At 55.1% G+C, this 12,720-nt stretch overlaps 1 protein-coding gene across 2 annotated transcripts in view; it reads right to left on the minus strand.

Annotated features, from left to right (window-relative positions):
* Nucleotides 1–11,984, minus strand: part of TLE6 (TLE family member 6, subcortical maternal complex member) — a 17,393-nt gene extending 5,409 nt beyond the window's left edge. Inside the window, exons 1-13 of one of the 2 annotated variants that reach the window (XM_030796104.1) lie at nucleotides 11,938–11,984; nucleotides 11,267–11,352; nucleotides 9,449–9,531; nucleotides 8,355–8,400; nucleotides 7,748–7,789; nucleotides 2,788–2,850; nucleotides 2,442–2,697; nucleotides 2,306–2,322; nucleotides 1,888–1,954; nucleotides 1,703–1,779; nucleotides 1,552–1,589; nucleotides 362–614; nucleotides 1–142 (exon numbers count right to left, since the gene is read on the minus strand). The exon at nucleotides 1–142 is cut by the window's left edge and continues 109 nt beyond it. In XM_030796104.1, coding sequence (XP_030651964.1) covers nucleotides 1–142; nucleotides 362–614; nucleotides 1,552–1,589; nucleotides 1,703–1,779; nucleotides 1,888–1,954; nucleotides 2,306–2,322; nucleotides 2,442–2,697; nucleotides 2,788–2,850; nucleotides 7,748–7,789; nucleotides 8,355–8,400; nucleotides 9,449–9,531; nucleotides 11,267–11,317 — 1,135 coding nt within the window. In that variant the 5' untranslated portion in view covers nucleotides 11,318–11,352; nucleotides 11,938–11,984. Of the gene's footprint in view, nucleotides 143–361; nucleotides 615–1,551; nucleotides 1,590–1,702; nucleotides 1,780–1,887; nucleotides 1,955–2,305; nucleotides 2,323–2,441; nucleotides 2,698–2,787; nucleotides 2,851–7,747; nucleotides 7,790–8,354; nucleotides 8,401–9,448; nucleotides 9,532–11,266; nucleotides 11,353–11,928 lie in introns of both variants that reach the window. The other variant, XM_030796105.1, reaches the window with a different exon arrangement.
* Nucleotides 11,985–12,720: the final 736 nt, after the last annotated feature.

The raw sequence follows: 12,720 nt of genomic DNA on the forward strand, positions 1-12,720 counted from the left end.
CCACACAGGGCAACTGCTCCTTCACATGCAGGGAGGGCGCCGCCAGGTCCCACACACTCACGCTGGCCAGGTTGTAGCCACCGGTGAACAGGCTCCTGCTGTTTGAGGACAGCAGGCAGGTGCGCAGGAAGGCCCCAGGGGTCTGGGATGGGCAGAGTCACTGTGAGCTGTCGCCCCCTATGGCATTCTGCCTGGACTGCTTTGCCTCATGAGAGCGAACTCCTATTCATCCTTTAGGTTCCTAGCTATTATGCCCCTTTTCCCTGGAAGCCCTCTCTCCACCACCTGGGCTCTCCCAGAGTCAAACCTCAAACCCCGTTCCCAGAAGCCCTGCACCCCTGGAAACCAAGGCCGCCCTCACCTGTACAGGCAGGTGGCTCTCAGGGAACCTGTCCTCAGCCACCTGGCCAGTCAGGCTCCACACCTTGATGCCTCTTCTGCCACAGGTGAACACGTGCCGCGTGAAGCTGCTGATGGCCGTGGCGAGCACGAGCTCCCCGTGTGCCAAAATCCGCATCTTCTCCAGTTTGCACGGGACGGCAAGTCTCTTAGACTGCCCAGGCAAGGCATCTGGCCTCTTCCATGCATCTGCAAAGTCCTCAGGGTCCCAGGATCTTGGGAGGGGAGGCCTCGGGGTAACTGACCTGCCTGTGAGCCCCTTTGCCCAGTGGGAGCCACACAAGGCCTAGAGGGGCTTCTTTTTCAGATTTTGGGGTCCCCCCTCTCAGGCCTTGTTTTACCCTCAGACTCCACCCAATGTCCTGCCCACATTCCTTCAAGTATTGTCCCTTTGCCACAGCCCTCCATATACTTCTGCCTTCTTCCTAGACTGCTTTGCCCCAGGAGGAAGAACTCCTATTCATCCTTTATGGTCCTAGCTATTATGCCCCTTCCCCAGAAAAGCCTTCTTTGCCCCATCTGGGTTCTCCCAGCGTCACTCCACAAGGTTGGGACAATCTGCATCCAGTTCTAACACAGCTACACCCCATCCCCTTCCATGAAAACGTCTTCCCCAAATGCCTTGAGCCCAGTGTTGGGGCGGCGATCCTGTGAACCTAACACTGCACTTTTTTTCTTTTTTTGAGACAGAGTCTCACTCTGTCGCCCAGGCTGGAGTGCAGTAGTGGACGATCTCAGCTCACTGCAAGCTCCACCTCCTGGGTTCACGCCATTCTCCTGCCTCAGCCTCCTGAGTAGCTGGGACTACAGGCACCCCCCACCACGCCCGGCTAAATTTCTTGTATTTTTAGTAGAGACGGGGTTTCACCACGTTAGCCAGGATGGTCTCGATCTCCCGACCTCGTGATCCGCCCGCCTCGGCCTCCCAAAGTGCTGGGATTACAGGCGTGAACCACCGCGCCTGGCCTAACACTGCACTTTTCTACCCAGCCTCTGCAGCTGCTGTTGGAGAGGATGGCAGAGTAGTGATGAAAAAGGCGGAAGAAAGTCTTCCACCTCTGTTCCCCTCTATGTGCCGGGAACACAGGTATAGACAGGAAGGAATTCCCACTGCTCCCCCCCCGCCCACAAGCAAACAGTGCAGACACTTACATGGACTGCAGAAACCGAGGGGCTCCTCCAGGACGCTCCTGCAGGCAGGGAGATCACAGCTGCCCCCGCCTCCCCGCACGTCTGTGCCCACCTCCTCCACCCCACCTGGGCAGCCTTCACACTGGGCTACCAGCTCGGGCCTGGGTCTCACCTGGACCATACTCCATCTTGTGTTCCTGTCTTGGGAACCCTCAGGGGGGCTGGAGGAGGTCTCAGGTGGCCTGGGGGCTAGCAGGGGGACAAGAGGGACTAAGCGGCTTGCATTGGCTCCTACGCACAGGATGCCCCCCACCCCATCCCGCCTGGAGTGGGTCGGCCCCTGCCCGCTGGGATTACTGGAAGCATCTTCCGGACATGGGTCTGCTCCTGGGTCACAGGATCCTGGTGCCTTGCTTTCCTGCCCCTAGAAAATGGAAAAGTCTCATCAGGCCTGCTGACCTGCCTGTTAGGACCAGAAGACGTCAGGGATTCCCGGGCAGCATGCACGGGGCTTGTCAGCTGCCTGGGGTCCTGTCTCTGGGTCTAGGCAGAGTTGCAGAGAATCAGGGTATAGGGTCCTAGAAAGCCCTGGGCTGTGGGTCCCGGGCTGCTCCAGTATAGCCTCCTGGAGCACCCAAGTGCCCCCCTGGGGGACCCTAGGGGCAGGATGGAAGGAAGACAAATCCCACAGGAACCCCAGTGCCCTGACCTGGGGGAGCCCAACCGCCTGCCCGGAAGCCCACCCCTCTGGGTAGAGCCGAGGTTGTTTACTCACCAGGCCTGGTGCCTGCTCTGTCACCATGACAACGGAGAGGAGGAGGGGGACAGAGAGAGAACAGCAGGGTTCACTGCACAACCCCTGAGATGCAGCCTGTGGCCACCCCTTCCCCCTCACCCTCGGGGACACTGACGTCTGTCTCTGGGCTTTGCCTTCTCATCGTGGACGCCAGCAAAAATCCGCCAGAGTTGCTCTGTCAGAGCATCGTGCCAAAACCAAGGCTCCTTGTCCCAGAACAGCTGGGTCTCTGCCTGATCATCCTCCCCCAAAGGCCGCCGGAGCCAGTCGGAGGACCTGGTGGTCATGATGTTCTCAAAGCTCGACTCCTGCAGGCTCTTGTCCTCCGCTTGCCGGGCTGTCCCAGGGCTGGCTGGTTCAGCAGGTGAGACCTGGCCCGGCAGGAACAAGGCGGTGAGAGCTTTGAGGATGAGCCTTCACCCAAGCCTGTCCCCTCCCCTCCTTGAAGACCAGAAACCCACCTCCTCAGACTGGAAACCCTGGAGTTGGCTGCAGCTCTCCACAATCTGTAAGAAGTTTCCTATCTAGAGGGAGGTTGGCAGCAAAACAGTTAAACGTTGCAGTTAAGGGTTTGCAATCCTACAGCATGATTATCCCCACCTGTAGGAGGTATATCATCTACTTGTTTTTTTGAGACAGTCTCTCAGTCTGTCACCCAGGCTGGAGTGCAGTGGCGCAATCTCAGCTCACTGCAACCTCCGCCTCCCAGGTTCAAGTGATTCTTCTGCCTCAGCCTCCTGAGTAGCTGGGATTACAGGTGCCCACCACCACACCCAGCTAATTTTTTTTTTTTTTTTTTTGAGATGGAGTCTCACTCTGTCACCCAGGCTGGAGTGCAGTGGCGCGCTCTCGGCTCACTGCAAGCTCTGCCTCCCAGGTTCACGCCATTCTCCTGCGTCAGCCTCCCAAGTAGCTGGGACTACAGACACCTGCCACCACGCCCGGCTAATTTTTTGTATTTTTAGTAGAGACGGGGTTTCACCGTGGTCTCGATCTCCTGACCTCTTGATCCGCCCGCCTCGGCCTCCCAAAGCACTGGAATTACAGGTGTGAGCCACCACGCCCGGCCTAATTTTTGTATTTTTAGTACAGACGGGGTTTCACTATGTTGGCCAGGCTGGTCTCGAACTCCTGACCTCAGGTGATCTGCCCACCTCAGCCTCCCAAAGTGCTGGGATTACAGGCATAAGACACCACCCCCAGCCTTCATCTACTTTTTTGCAGATAAGATCTCACTCTGACACCCAGGCTGGAGTACAGTGGTGCGATTACAGCTCACTGCAGCCTCAACCTGCCATGCTCAAGTGATCCTCCCATCTCAGCCTCCTGAGTAGCTGGGATTACAGGTGTGCACCACCATGCTCAGCTAATTTAAACACATTTTTTGTAGAAATGGGAGTCTCATTATGTTGGCCAGGCTGGTCTTGAATTCCTGACCTCAAGCCTCAAGCGATCCTCCCACCTCTGCCTCCCAAAGTACTGGGATAACAGGTGTAAGCCACCACATCCGGCCTATTACACCTGGCATATATCATGTTTTTTTGTTTTTTTTAGACAGAGTCTCACTCTGTGGCCCAGGCAGGAGTGCAGTGACGTGATCTCGGCTCACTGCAACGTCCACCTCCCGGGTTCAAGCGATTCTCCTGCCCCAGCCTCCCAAGTAGCTGAGATTACAGGTGTGTGCCACTACACCGACTGATTTTTGTATTTTTAATGGAGACAGGGTTTCACCACGTCGGCCAGGCTGGTCTTGAACTCTTGACGTCAGATGATTCTCCTGCCTTGGCCTCCCAAAGTGCTGAGATTACAGATGTCAGCCACCACACCTGGCCCCAGCTACTCTTTTTGGGACGTTGCAGAAAGAAAACCTGACCACTACCACCCTTTGCTTCAAATGACTTCAAGCAGGCCAGGCGCGGTGGCTCACGCCTGTAATCCCAGCACTTTGGGAGGCCGAGGCGGGCGGATCACCAGGTTGAGAGATCAAGACCATCCTGGCTAACATGGTGAAACTCCATCTCTACTAAAAATATAAAAAAAAAATTAGCCGGGCGTGGTGGCAGGCGCCTGTAGTCCCAGCTACTCGGGAGGCTGAGGCAGAAGAATGGCGTGAACCCAGGAGGCAGAGCTTGCAGTGAGCCGAGATCGTGCCACTGCACTCCAGCTTGGGTGACAGAGCGAGACTCTGTCTTTAAAAAAAAAAAAAAAAAGGCTTCAAGCAGCAAAACAGCATACCTATGTCTCCCTAGGTGAGGAGGACATTTTAATTTGCTTAAACTTTGGAAAGATACTAAGAAACTGAGGGTTACCTGCTGGGGAGAATTGATAGAAACAAGTCAGTGGTAATTTTTTTTTTCTCTTTTGAGACAGTCTTGCTCTGTCGCCCAGGCTGAAGTGCAATGGCACCATCTCTGCTCACTGTAACCTCTGCCTCCCGGGTTAAAGCAATTCTCTGCCTCAGGCTCCCAAGTAGCTGGGATTACAGGCACCCGCCACCATGCCCAGCTTATTTTTGTATTTTTAGTAGAGACGGGGTTTCTCCATGTTGGCCAGGCTGGTCTCGAACTCCTGACCTCAGGTGATCTGCCTGCCTCAGCCTCCCAAAGTGCTGGGATTACAGGCGTGAGCCACTGCACCCAGTCTGGTGTTTTATTTAAAACGAAGAAAGAGCAACAAAAATCAAGTCATCTGACCACTGCCAATCCCAAATTTAAATGTAGTTTCCCAGTAAACGGAATAAAATCTAGATCAATACCATCCAGTACAAGTATAATTAGAATCATACATAGAGTCATTCATATGGAATGTCTAGTAGCCATGTTCAAAGTATAAAGAAATTGGCCAGGTGCGATGGCTCACACCTGTAATTGTAGCACTTTGAGAGGCCGAGGCAGTCGGATCACCTGAGGTCAGAAGTTCGAGACCAGCCTGGCCAACATGGCAAAACCTTGTCTCTACTAAAAATATAAAAGTTAGCCAGGCATGGTGGCACACACCTGTAATCCCAGCTACTCGGGAGGCTGAGGCAGGAGAATTGCTTGAACCCAGGAGGTGGAGGTTGCAGTGAGCTGAGATCCTGCCACTGCACTCCAGCCTGGGAGACGGAGCATGATCCGTCAAAACAACAAAAAAAGAAAGCAAGGCGAGTGATCCTATCTCTAAGATTTTTTCTACAAAAAGGCTACCTGTCTGTTTCCTTAGCAGGACAGCGGAGGGAGGGGCCAGGAGGGGAGACCCTCCATCGGAGCCTTGCAGGGGGACTCCAGGCTGCTGCCTCCTGGGGCAGCCCGTGATGGATTTCCCAGCTGAGCCCGCCCAGCAGCAGCAAAGCCCAGGGGAGCCCTCTCCAATTCACCCCGCCTCGTTAATGTGCAATTTACCGGCACTTTAATGCGCTCAGCATGAAAAGTGTGGCTCCCTTCTGCCTGCTAGCAGGCCCTCCCCGGGGAGAGTGGCAGGCAGGCTGGCGGAGGAGGGGGCTGTGCTGATGGGAATTTTGAAAGCACAGCGAGGCGGCTGGGAAAGCCCGGAACTGGAGGCAGCGGGTGGGGGAAGCGGGCCGCCCAGGACCACAAGCCAGGCTGGGCTGCCAGGGATCCTGGGGCCTCCTGCAGTGGGGGCTGGGCAGGGACCCTCCTGGGTCTGGCTCCAACCGAAGTGGCTCCTTTGCTTTGGGGCCCTCACCCCCTGCATATCCTGATGCTCAGCAGCTGCGGTCAGGTTCCTCCCAAAACATGTCCACAATCATTCAATTACTTCTCATCACTAAGCAACCAGCATTCCACACCTGGACTGTCCTAACTGGTTCCCGGGCTTCTGCCCTCATCCCTCCTCCTTCTTCTCTGTCCTCTCCGCAGTAGCCAGGGCGTGCCCTCTGTCCGCAGCCCTCAATGGCTGCCACCTCCCTCCCTTGGGGTTCAAGCCCAAGTCCTCCCTGAAGCTCGCAGGACACTGCGTGGTGTGGCCTGCCCTGCCCCCCCTGCCCTCCCCTCCTCCTCCTCTCACTCTGCTCCAGCCATGCGGGCCTCCTCGTCGTGCCTTCAGGACCAACACAGCAGGCACCATCCTGCCTCAGAGGCTTCGCACAGGCTGTGCCCTCTGCCTGAAATATCCCTCCCATCCCAGACAGCCACGCTTCCTCTTTGATGTCCTTTAAGTGTCCGCTCAGATGTCACCTTCTCGCATGTCTTCCCCGACCACCCTGAATTGCAACCCTCGCCCACCCTGGCCTCCCCAATCCCATTGGGGCTGCTCTCTTCCACCTGCCGCCTGGCGCAGCCCTCATCCCCTAACACTCCATCTACCAGGCTCCACTCGCCCCAAGGGTGGGAAGCTCTGCGTTGTTCTTTGCTATTTTCCTGGCTTCTACAACAGTATTTGGCAAGGAGGTGATGGATAAATATCTGTTGAATGAATAACCATGTTTTGGTTGCTTCCTGGCCCTCCTCACCCTGTTCCCTTCGCTGCCCCCCTCCTCCCAGGCCCTGCTAAGTTGCAGACACGGCCCTGGGCCCCTGCCAGTTACATCTGGCACAGGCGGAAAATCCTGCCAGCGCCTGGGAGAAAAGGCCAGGTGGCGAGAGGACAGGCAGGGCTGGAAGGCGTACTTCAGCTTGGGCCAGGCGCCCTGGGCTGGCAGGTGGCAGCCTGAGAGCCCCCTCCCATGCATAGCTCCCCTCGCTCCCACGTCATATGGCCCCTCATTGAACACTCAGACATGCAGAGAACACAGCCGGGTGCCTGCCCCATCACAGGCTCTCTCTGTCCAAAGCAACTGACCAGCAAAGGGTCATCTAGGTTGCGCAGGGGCCCAGGGAGCGGAAGGAGCAGGACAGACCGTCTCTTGGAAGCAGCCCAGAGACAGGACTGGAGATGCTCCCCAAGATATGGGGCCTCCGCTAATATCACGGGGGATTCCAAATCATAGCATGTGCCTCCTCTGCCAGCAGTCCTCCATGGCTCCCACCTCCCTTGGGGTCAAAGCCCCAAGTCCTTCCCACGGCTCACAAGGCTCTGCGTGACCTGCCCTCATCCCCTCCCTGTCTTCACCATCCCCCCTTTTTTTTTTTTTTTTTGAGACAGAGTCTCGCTGTCGCCCAGGCTGGAGTGCAGTGCCACTATCTTGCCTCACTGCAATCTGCACCTCCCGGGTTCAAGCGATTCTCCTGCCACAGCCTCCCAAGTAGCTGGGACTACAGCCGCCTGCCACCACGCCTGGCTAATTTTTTTATTTTTAGTAGAGACGGGGTTTCACCATGTTGGACAGGCTGGTCTCGAACTCGTCACCTCAAGTGATCCGCCCTCCTCGGCCTCCCAAAGTGCTGGGATTACAGGTGTGAGCCACCGTGCCCGGCCCCCATCTGTCCTTTCTCATGCCTTTCATGGAGGGACAGCCGCACCCCTGAGCTCTGGGTCACCCACCTGCTTGTGATGTTCCGCCACATCCTGCTGGATCTTGTGCAGCTGCAAAGGGAAAACAGAGATCCCATTGGGAGGTGGCCCGGGTGTGAATGCTGTGTGACCCTGGGCAAGTTGCTCTACCTCTCTGGTCCCTACCCCCCCCCCCCCCACCTTAAAAAATTTTTGTTTTCACCTTCTCTTTTACTTTCATACTACACTGGTGTATGGTCCCTACTTTTTTAAGAGAGGCAGTCTTGCTCTTTCACTCGGGCTGGAGTACAGTGTGATCTCAGTTCACTGCAACCTCTGCCTCCCGGGCTCAAGCAATTCTCCTGCCTCAGTCTCCCGAGTAGCTGGGATTACAGGCAGCAGCCACCATGCCCGGCTAATTTTTGTATTTTTAGTAGAGACAGGGTCTCCACTATGTTGGCCAGGCTGGTATCAAACTCTTGACCTCAGGTGATCTACCTGCCTCGCCCTCCCAAAGTGCTGGGATTACAGGCGTGAGGCACACTGCCTGGCGGAAAAGAACCTCTCTAGGGCAGTCAGAAGGCAGGGCTGGGAAACCACTGCCTTGGCTTGTCCCAGTGGGGCCCTCCTTGGTGGGGGCTGCCTGGGTCTGGCTCACCGAGTAGTAAATGCTCTCCAACTCCGCAGCAAAATGAGGAGAAAACCTGAGGGCGAAGGAGGACAGGCTGTAAGACCTGTGGCTTCAGGACCCCTTCCCCAGAGCGAGCCCCGCCCTCAACCCCTAGGGAGGGCCTCAATGAAGCTGGAAGGCACTGGCTCTTGAAGCCAAATTTAAGGCAGCGCCAAGAAGTTCAGTAAGATTTTAATGCAGTATATTCTTTTTTTTGAGACAGAGTCTCACTCTTGTCACCCAGGCTGGAGTGCAGTGGCATGATCTCGGCTCACTGCAACCTCCGCCTCCCCAGTTCAAGAGATTCTCCTGCCTCAGCCTCCTGAGTAGCTGGGATTACAGGCATGTGCCACCACGCCCAGCTAATTTTTTGTATTTTAAATAGAGACAGTGTTTCATCATGTTGGCCAGGCTGGTCTCAAACTCCTGACCCCAGGTGATCCGCCCACCTTGGCTTCCCAAAGTGCTAGGATTACAGGCGTGAGCCACCACGCCCCACCACTTTCTTCAGATTTTTTTTTTTTTTTGAAACAGAATCTCACCCTGTTGCCCAGGCTAGGGTGCAGTGGTACAATCATGGCTCACTGCAGCCTCCAATTCCTGGGCTCAGATGATACTCCTGCCTCAGTCTCCTGAGTGGCTGGGACTACAGGTGTACACCACGACACTTAGCTAGATTTTTTATTTTTTAAGAGATGGCATCTCGCTATGTTGCCAAGGCTGGTATTGAACTCCGGACTCAAGCGATCCTCCTGCCTCTGCCTCCCAAAGTGCTGGGATTACAGGTGCAAGCCAGCACACCCAGCCATTGCAGTATTTTTCAACGATAAAATTGAATGCCAACAAATCCATGTAGAACAGGAAAATCAAAATTTGAATATTTGTTTGTAATTGTGTTTGTTTAATCAAAAGCTGCGCTGGGTATTGCTGGGTTCTCCATGCCGGGTATCTGCGTGGCTTCCTGTTCCTGAACCTGTCTCTTGGGCCAGCAGCTTCTAAACCACTCACTAGGACCTCAAGGAGAGAGGCCAGGTGGGGCTCCTTCCCAGCGTGAGACCTCCAGCCCCTGGAATTGCTCTCACCTGGGGAACTGCTTGAGCCGATTTAGAATGCCCTGATAATTCATCGTCGGAGACCTCTCAGAGTTCGACATCCCAGGATGAGGCTGCAAAGGTCAAAGCAAGGTTACATAAAACTTACAATGCTCCAAACACCCAAGACCCCAGGTCTCCATCTCAACCGGGGCACAGGTATTAGGTTGGTGCAAAAGTAATTGCGGTTTTTGCCTTTTTTTTTTTTTTTTTTTTTTTGGAAACCAAGTCTTGCTCTGTCGCCCAGGCTGGAGTGCAGGGGCACGATCTCAGCTCACTGCAAACTCCTGCCTCAGCCTCCCAAGTAGATGGGATTACATGCGCCCCCCACCACGCCCGGCTGATTTTTGTATTTTTAGTAGAGATGGGGTTTCACCATCTTGGCCAGGCTGGTCTCAACCTCCTGACCTCGTGATCTACCCGCCTTGGCCTCCTAAAGTGCTGGAATTACAGGCGTGAACCACCGCGCCCGGCCTCTCGTATTTCAGTAAACAGCATCTTCCATTTTGCACTTTGGCCTAAAGTCTAAAATATTCACCACATTCTTGTGATGAAAATAGAAGCACAAAATACTTTTAAAAATAAAAGGCCGGGCAAGGTGGCTCAAGCCTGTAATCCCAGCACTTTGGGAGGCCGAGGTGAGCAGATCACCTGAGGTCAGGAGTTTGAGACAACCCTGGGCAACTCAGCAAAACCTTGTCTCTACTAAAAATACAAAAATTAGCCGGGCGTGATGGTGCGCACCTGTAATCCCAGCTACTCGGGAGGCTGAGGCAGGAGAATCACTTGAACCTGGGAGGTAGAGGCTGCAGTGAGCCGAGATCTTGCCACTGCACTCCAGCCTGGGCGACAAGAGCAAGACTCAATAAAGTCTCTTGGCCAGGGATATAGGCTCATGCCTATAATCCCAGCACTTTGGGAGGCTGAGGCAGGCAGATCACGAGGTCAGGAGCTCGAGACCAGCCTGGCCAACATGGTGAAACCCAGTCTCCACTAAAAATACAAGAAAAATTTGGTGGTCATGGTGGCAGGTGCCTGTAGTCCCAGCTACTCGGGAGGTGAGGCAGGAGAATCACTTGAACCCGGGAGGTGGAGGGTGCAGCGAGCCGAGATTGTGCCATTGCACTCCAGCCGAGGTGACAGTGTGAGACTCCGTTTCAAAAATAATAAAGTCATAAAATAAAGTCTCAAAATATCCCTCATCTGACCCCTTTACAAAAAAAAAAAAAAAAGTCTGCTCAGGCCCGAGAGCCTAAATTTACAAACGGTCACCTCTGGGACGCAAAGTGCAGGGAGTGGGGATTGCTTATAAAATATTAACTGAATACGTTATGTGTTCCTGTGTTTTTATCACCAAGGATGGAGTGCAGTGGCACCATCATAGTTCACTGCAGCCTCAAACTCCTTGGGCTCAGGCGAACCCTCTACCTCAGCCTCCCGAGTAGCTGCAACTACAGGCCCACGTCACTAGGCCCAGCTGATTCTTCTAGTTTTATTTTTTATAGAGACAGCGTCTCACTACGTTGTCCAGGCTGGTTTCAAACTCCTGGGCTCAAGTGGTCCTCCTGCCTTGGCCTCCCAAAATGTTGAGATTACAGTTGTGAGCCACGGTGTCTAGCCTACACTTAATTTAAAAAAAAAAAAAAAAAACGGCTCCTTGGCACCTGTCTTGAGTGTAGCAGTGACCAGTATTGTCTTCAGCTGCGAGGCCTGGACGGGGCCAGCCCAGGTCATAGGTGGAGAAAGGGGCAGAACCACATTGGGCCCGGGTTTCCCTTGAGGGCTGATCCCACCACATGCCCTCCTCACCGAAGTGCTTTTTGGGGGGCCCTTGGGGCTGGGCTGGTCCCTAGAGGTCATCTTCAGGCAGTAGCCTCCAAGACTTTAGCCAGAGTCTAAAACAACAAGGAGATGGCAGGTCTTGAGGAACAGAAAATAAGGCAGTACCAGGGAGGGAAGCCACCCGTTACCCCACCTGCACCTCCCAGTTTGGTAAGTCTCCATGGACCCAGTCCTGCGGTTCCCCCATGCGTTCCCTAGGTCCTGTCCTCACTTATCAATGCCTCCAGCTGCCCAGAATCATGGGGGCGGGGACCCAGAAAGAACAGAGCCGTGCCTCCCAGGCCTCCCCAGGAGATTGGGGTGGATAGTGCACATACACTCCCTGCTGGGGGCAGTCAGGGATCGGCGAGCCCAGGGAAGGTCGCCAAAGCTCAACCTTAGTTTTGAGACAATTTCCTAAAGCGCAGGGAGATCACTAGGAAGGGGTTTTGAAGGATGAATAGGAGTTAGCCAGGTGCATTAGGCAGAATTCATCAGACAGAAGAAACGAGCTCTCTCCACCTCCATCCCTGCTGCAGCACCCAGCTCCTTCCTTGCCTCAGTCCTGCCCCTCCACGCCCCTGCAGCCCCTTCCCCGGCCGGGAATCCTGGAGTCCCCCCAACCCCCAGGAACACGCCTGGCAACTCACGTCCCTCACCGGGCGGAAGCTACCGAGGTCAGCCAAGTTCAGGCCAAAAGGAAACTCCTCCTTCCCCCACGGGGGTCCATTTGACCCATCGGGCCCCGCCTCGTCCCGCCTAGTCCCCGCCCCGTCCCGCCCAGGCCCCACCCAGCCGCCACCTGGACCGTGAAGCCGATCAATGGAGGCGCAGTAGCTGCACGTGGGTTCGGGCTCCGGGGGGCAGGCCTCTGGCGGCGCTGGCCAATCGCGAGGCCGTTTACGCACGTGGGTCACGTACGCCCTCTCTGATTGGTCGGCTCTCCCCGGCCGCCGGCCATGCTGTCACTCAGCGACCGGGAGCCTCCGCTTAACCCTTTCGGTCCCGCTGCCGGGAAGGGCGGAATTGCAGAGCTGTAGGCAATTTGGGGTCCCAGAGGGGGCGGGGATATTTAGGAGGGCGTGGGGCTTGAGGCTCAGAGGCTGGAACTTGGGAAGGGATAGGTGGCGAGTAGTTGCATTGTTTTACGCATTTTTAGCCTTGTACGGAAGTGGCTTATGGCTGGAGGTGAGGAGTGGGAGGTGGGTGGGGTCGATCTTTAGCGCTCTCACCCCAATTCTTAAATACGAGCTAATTACATTTTCCTCAATATTAAATAACGTGCAATGCAAACGAAGCTTCAAGTCCTCTTTCTGGAGCCAACTTACTGGGTCCTCTTGATGGTCCTAGCCCCGGGCTATGCATTTATCACCGAATTTTCCCAACTGCTCTTCCAGCCCAGTGACAAAGGCTCTGAGAGCAGAAAGCGGGACAGCAGAGGC

Source organism: Nomascus leucogenys, chromosome 17, assembly GCF_006542625.1.
Source record: "Nomascus leucogenys isolate Asia chromosome 17, Asia_NLE_v1, whole genome shotgun sequence".
Taxonomy (NCBI): domain Eukaryota; kingdom Metazoa; phylum Chordata; class Mammalia; order Primates; family Hylobatidae; genus Nomascus; species Nomascus leucogenys.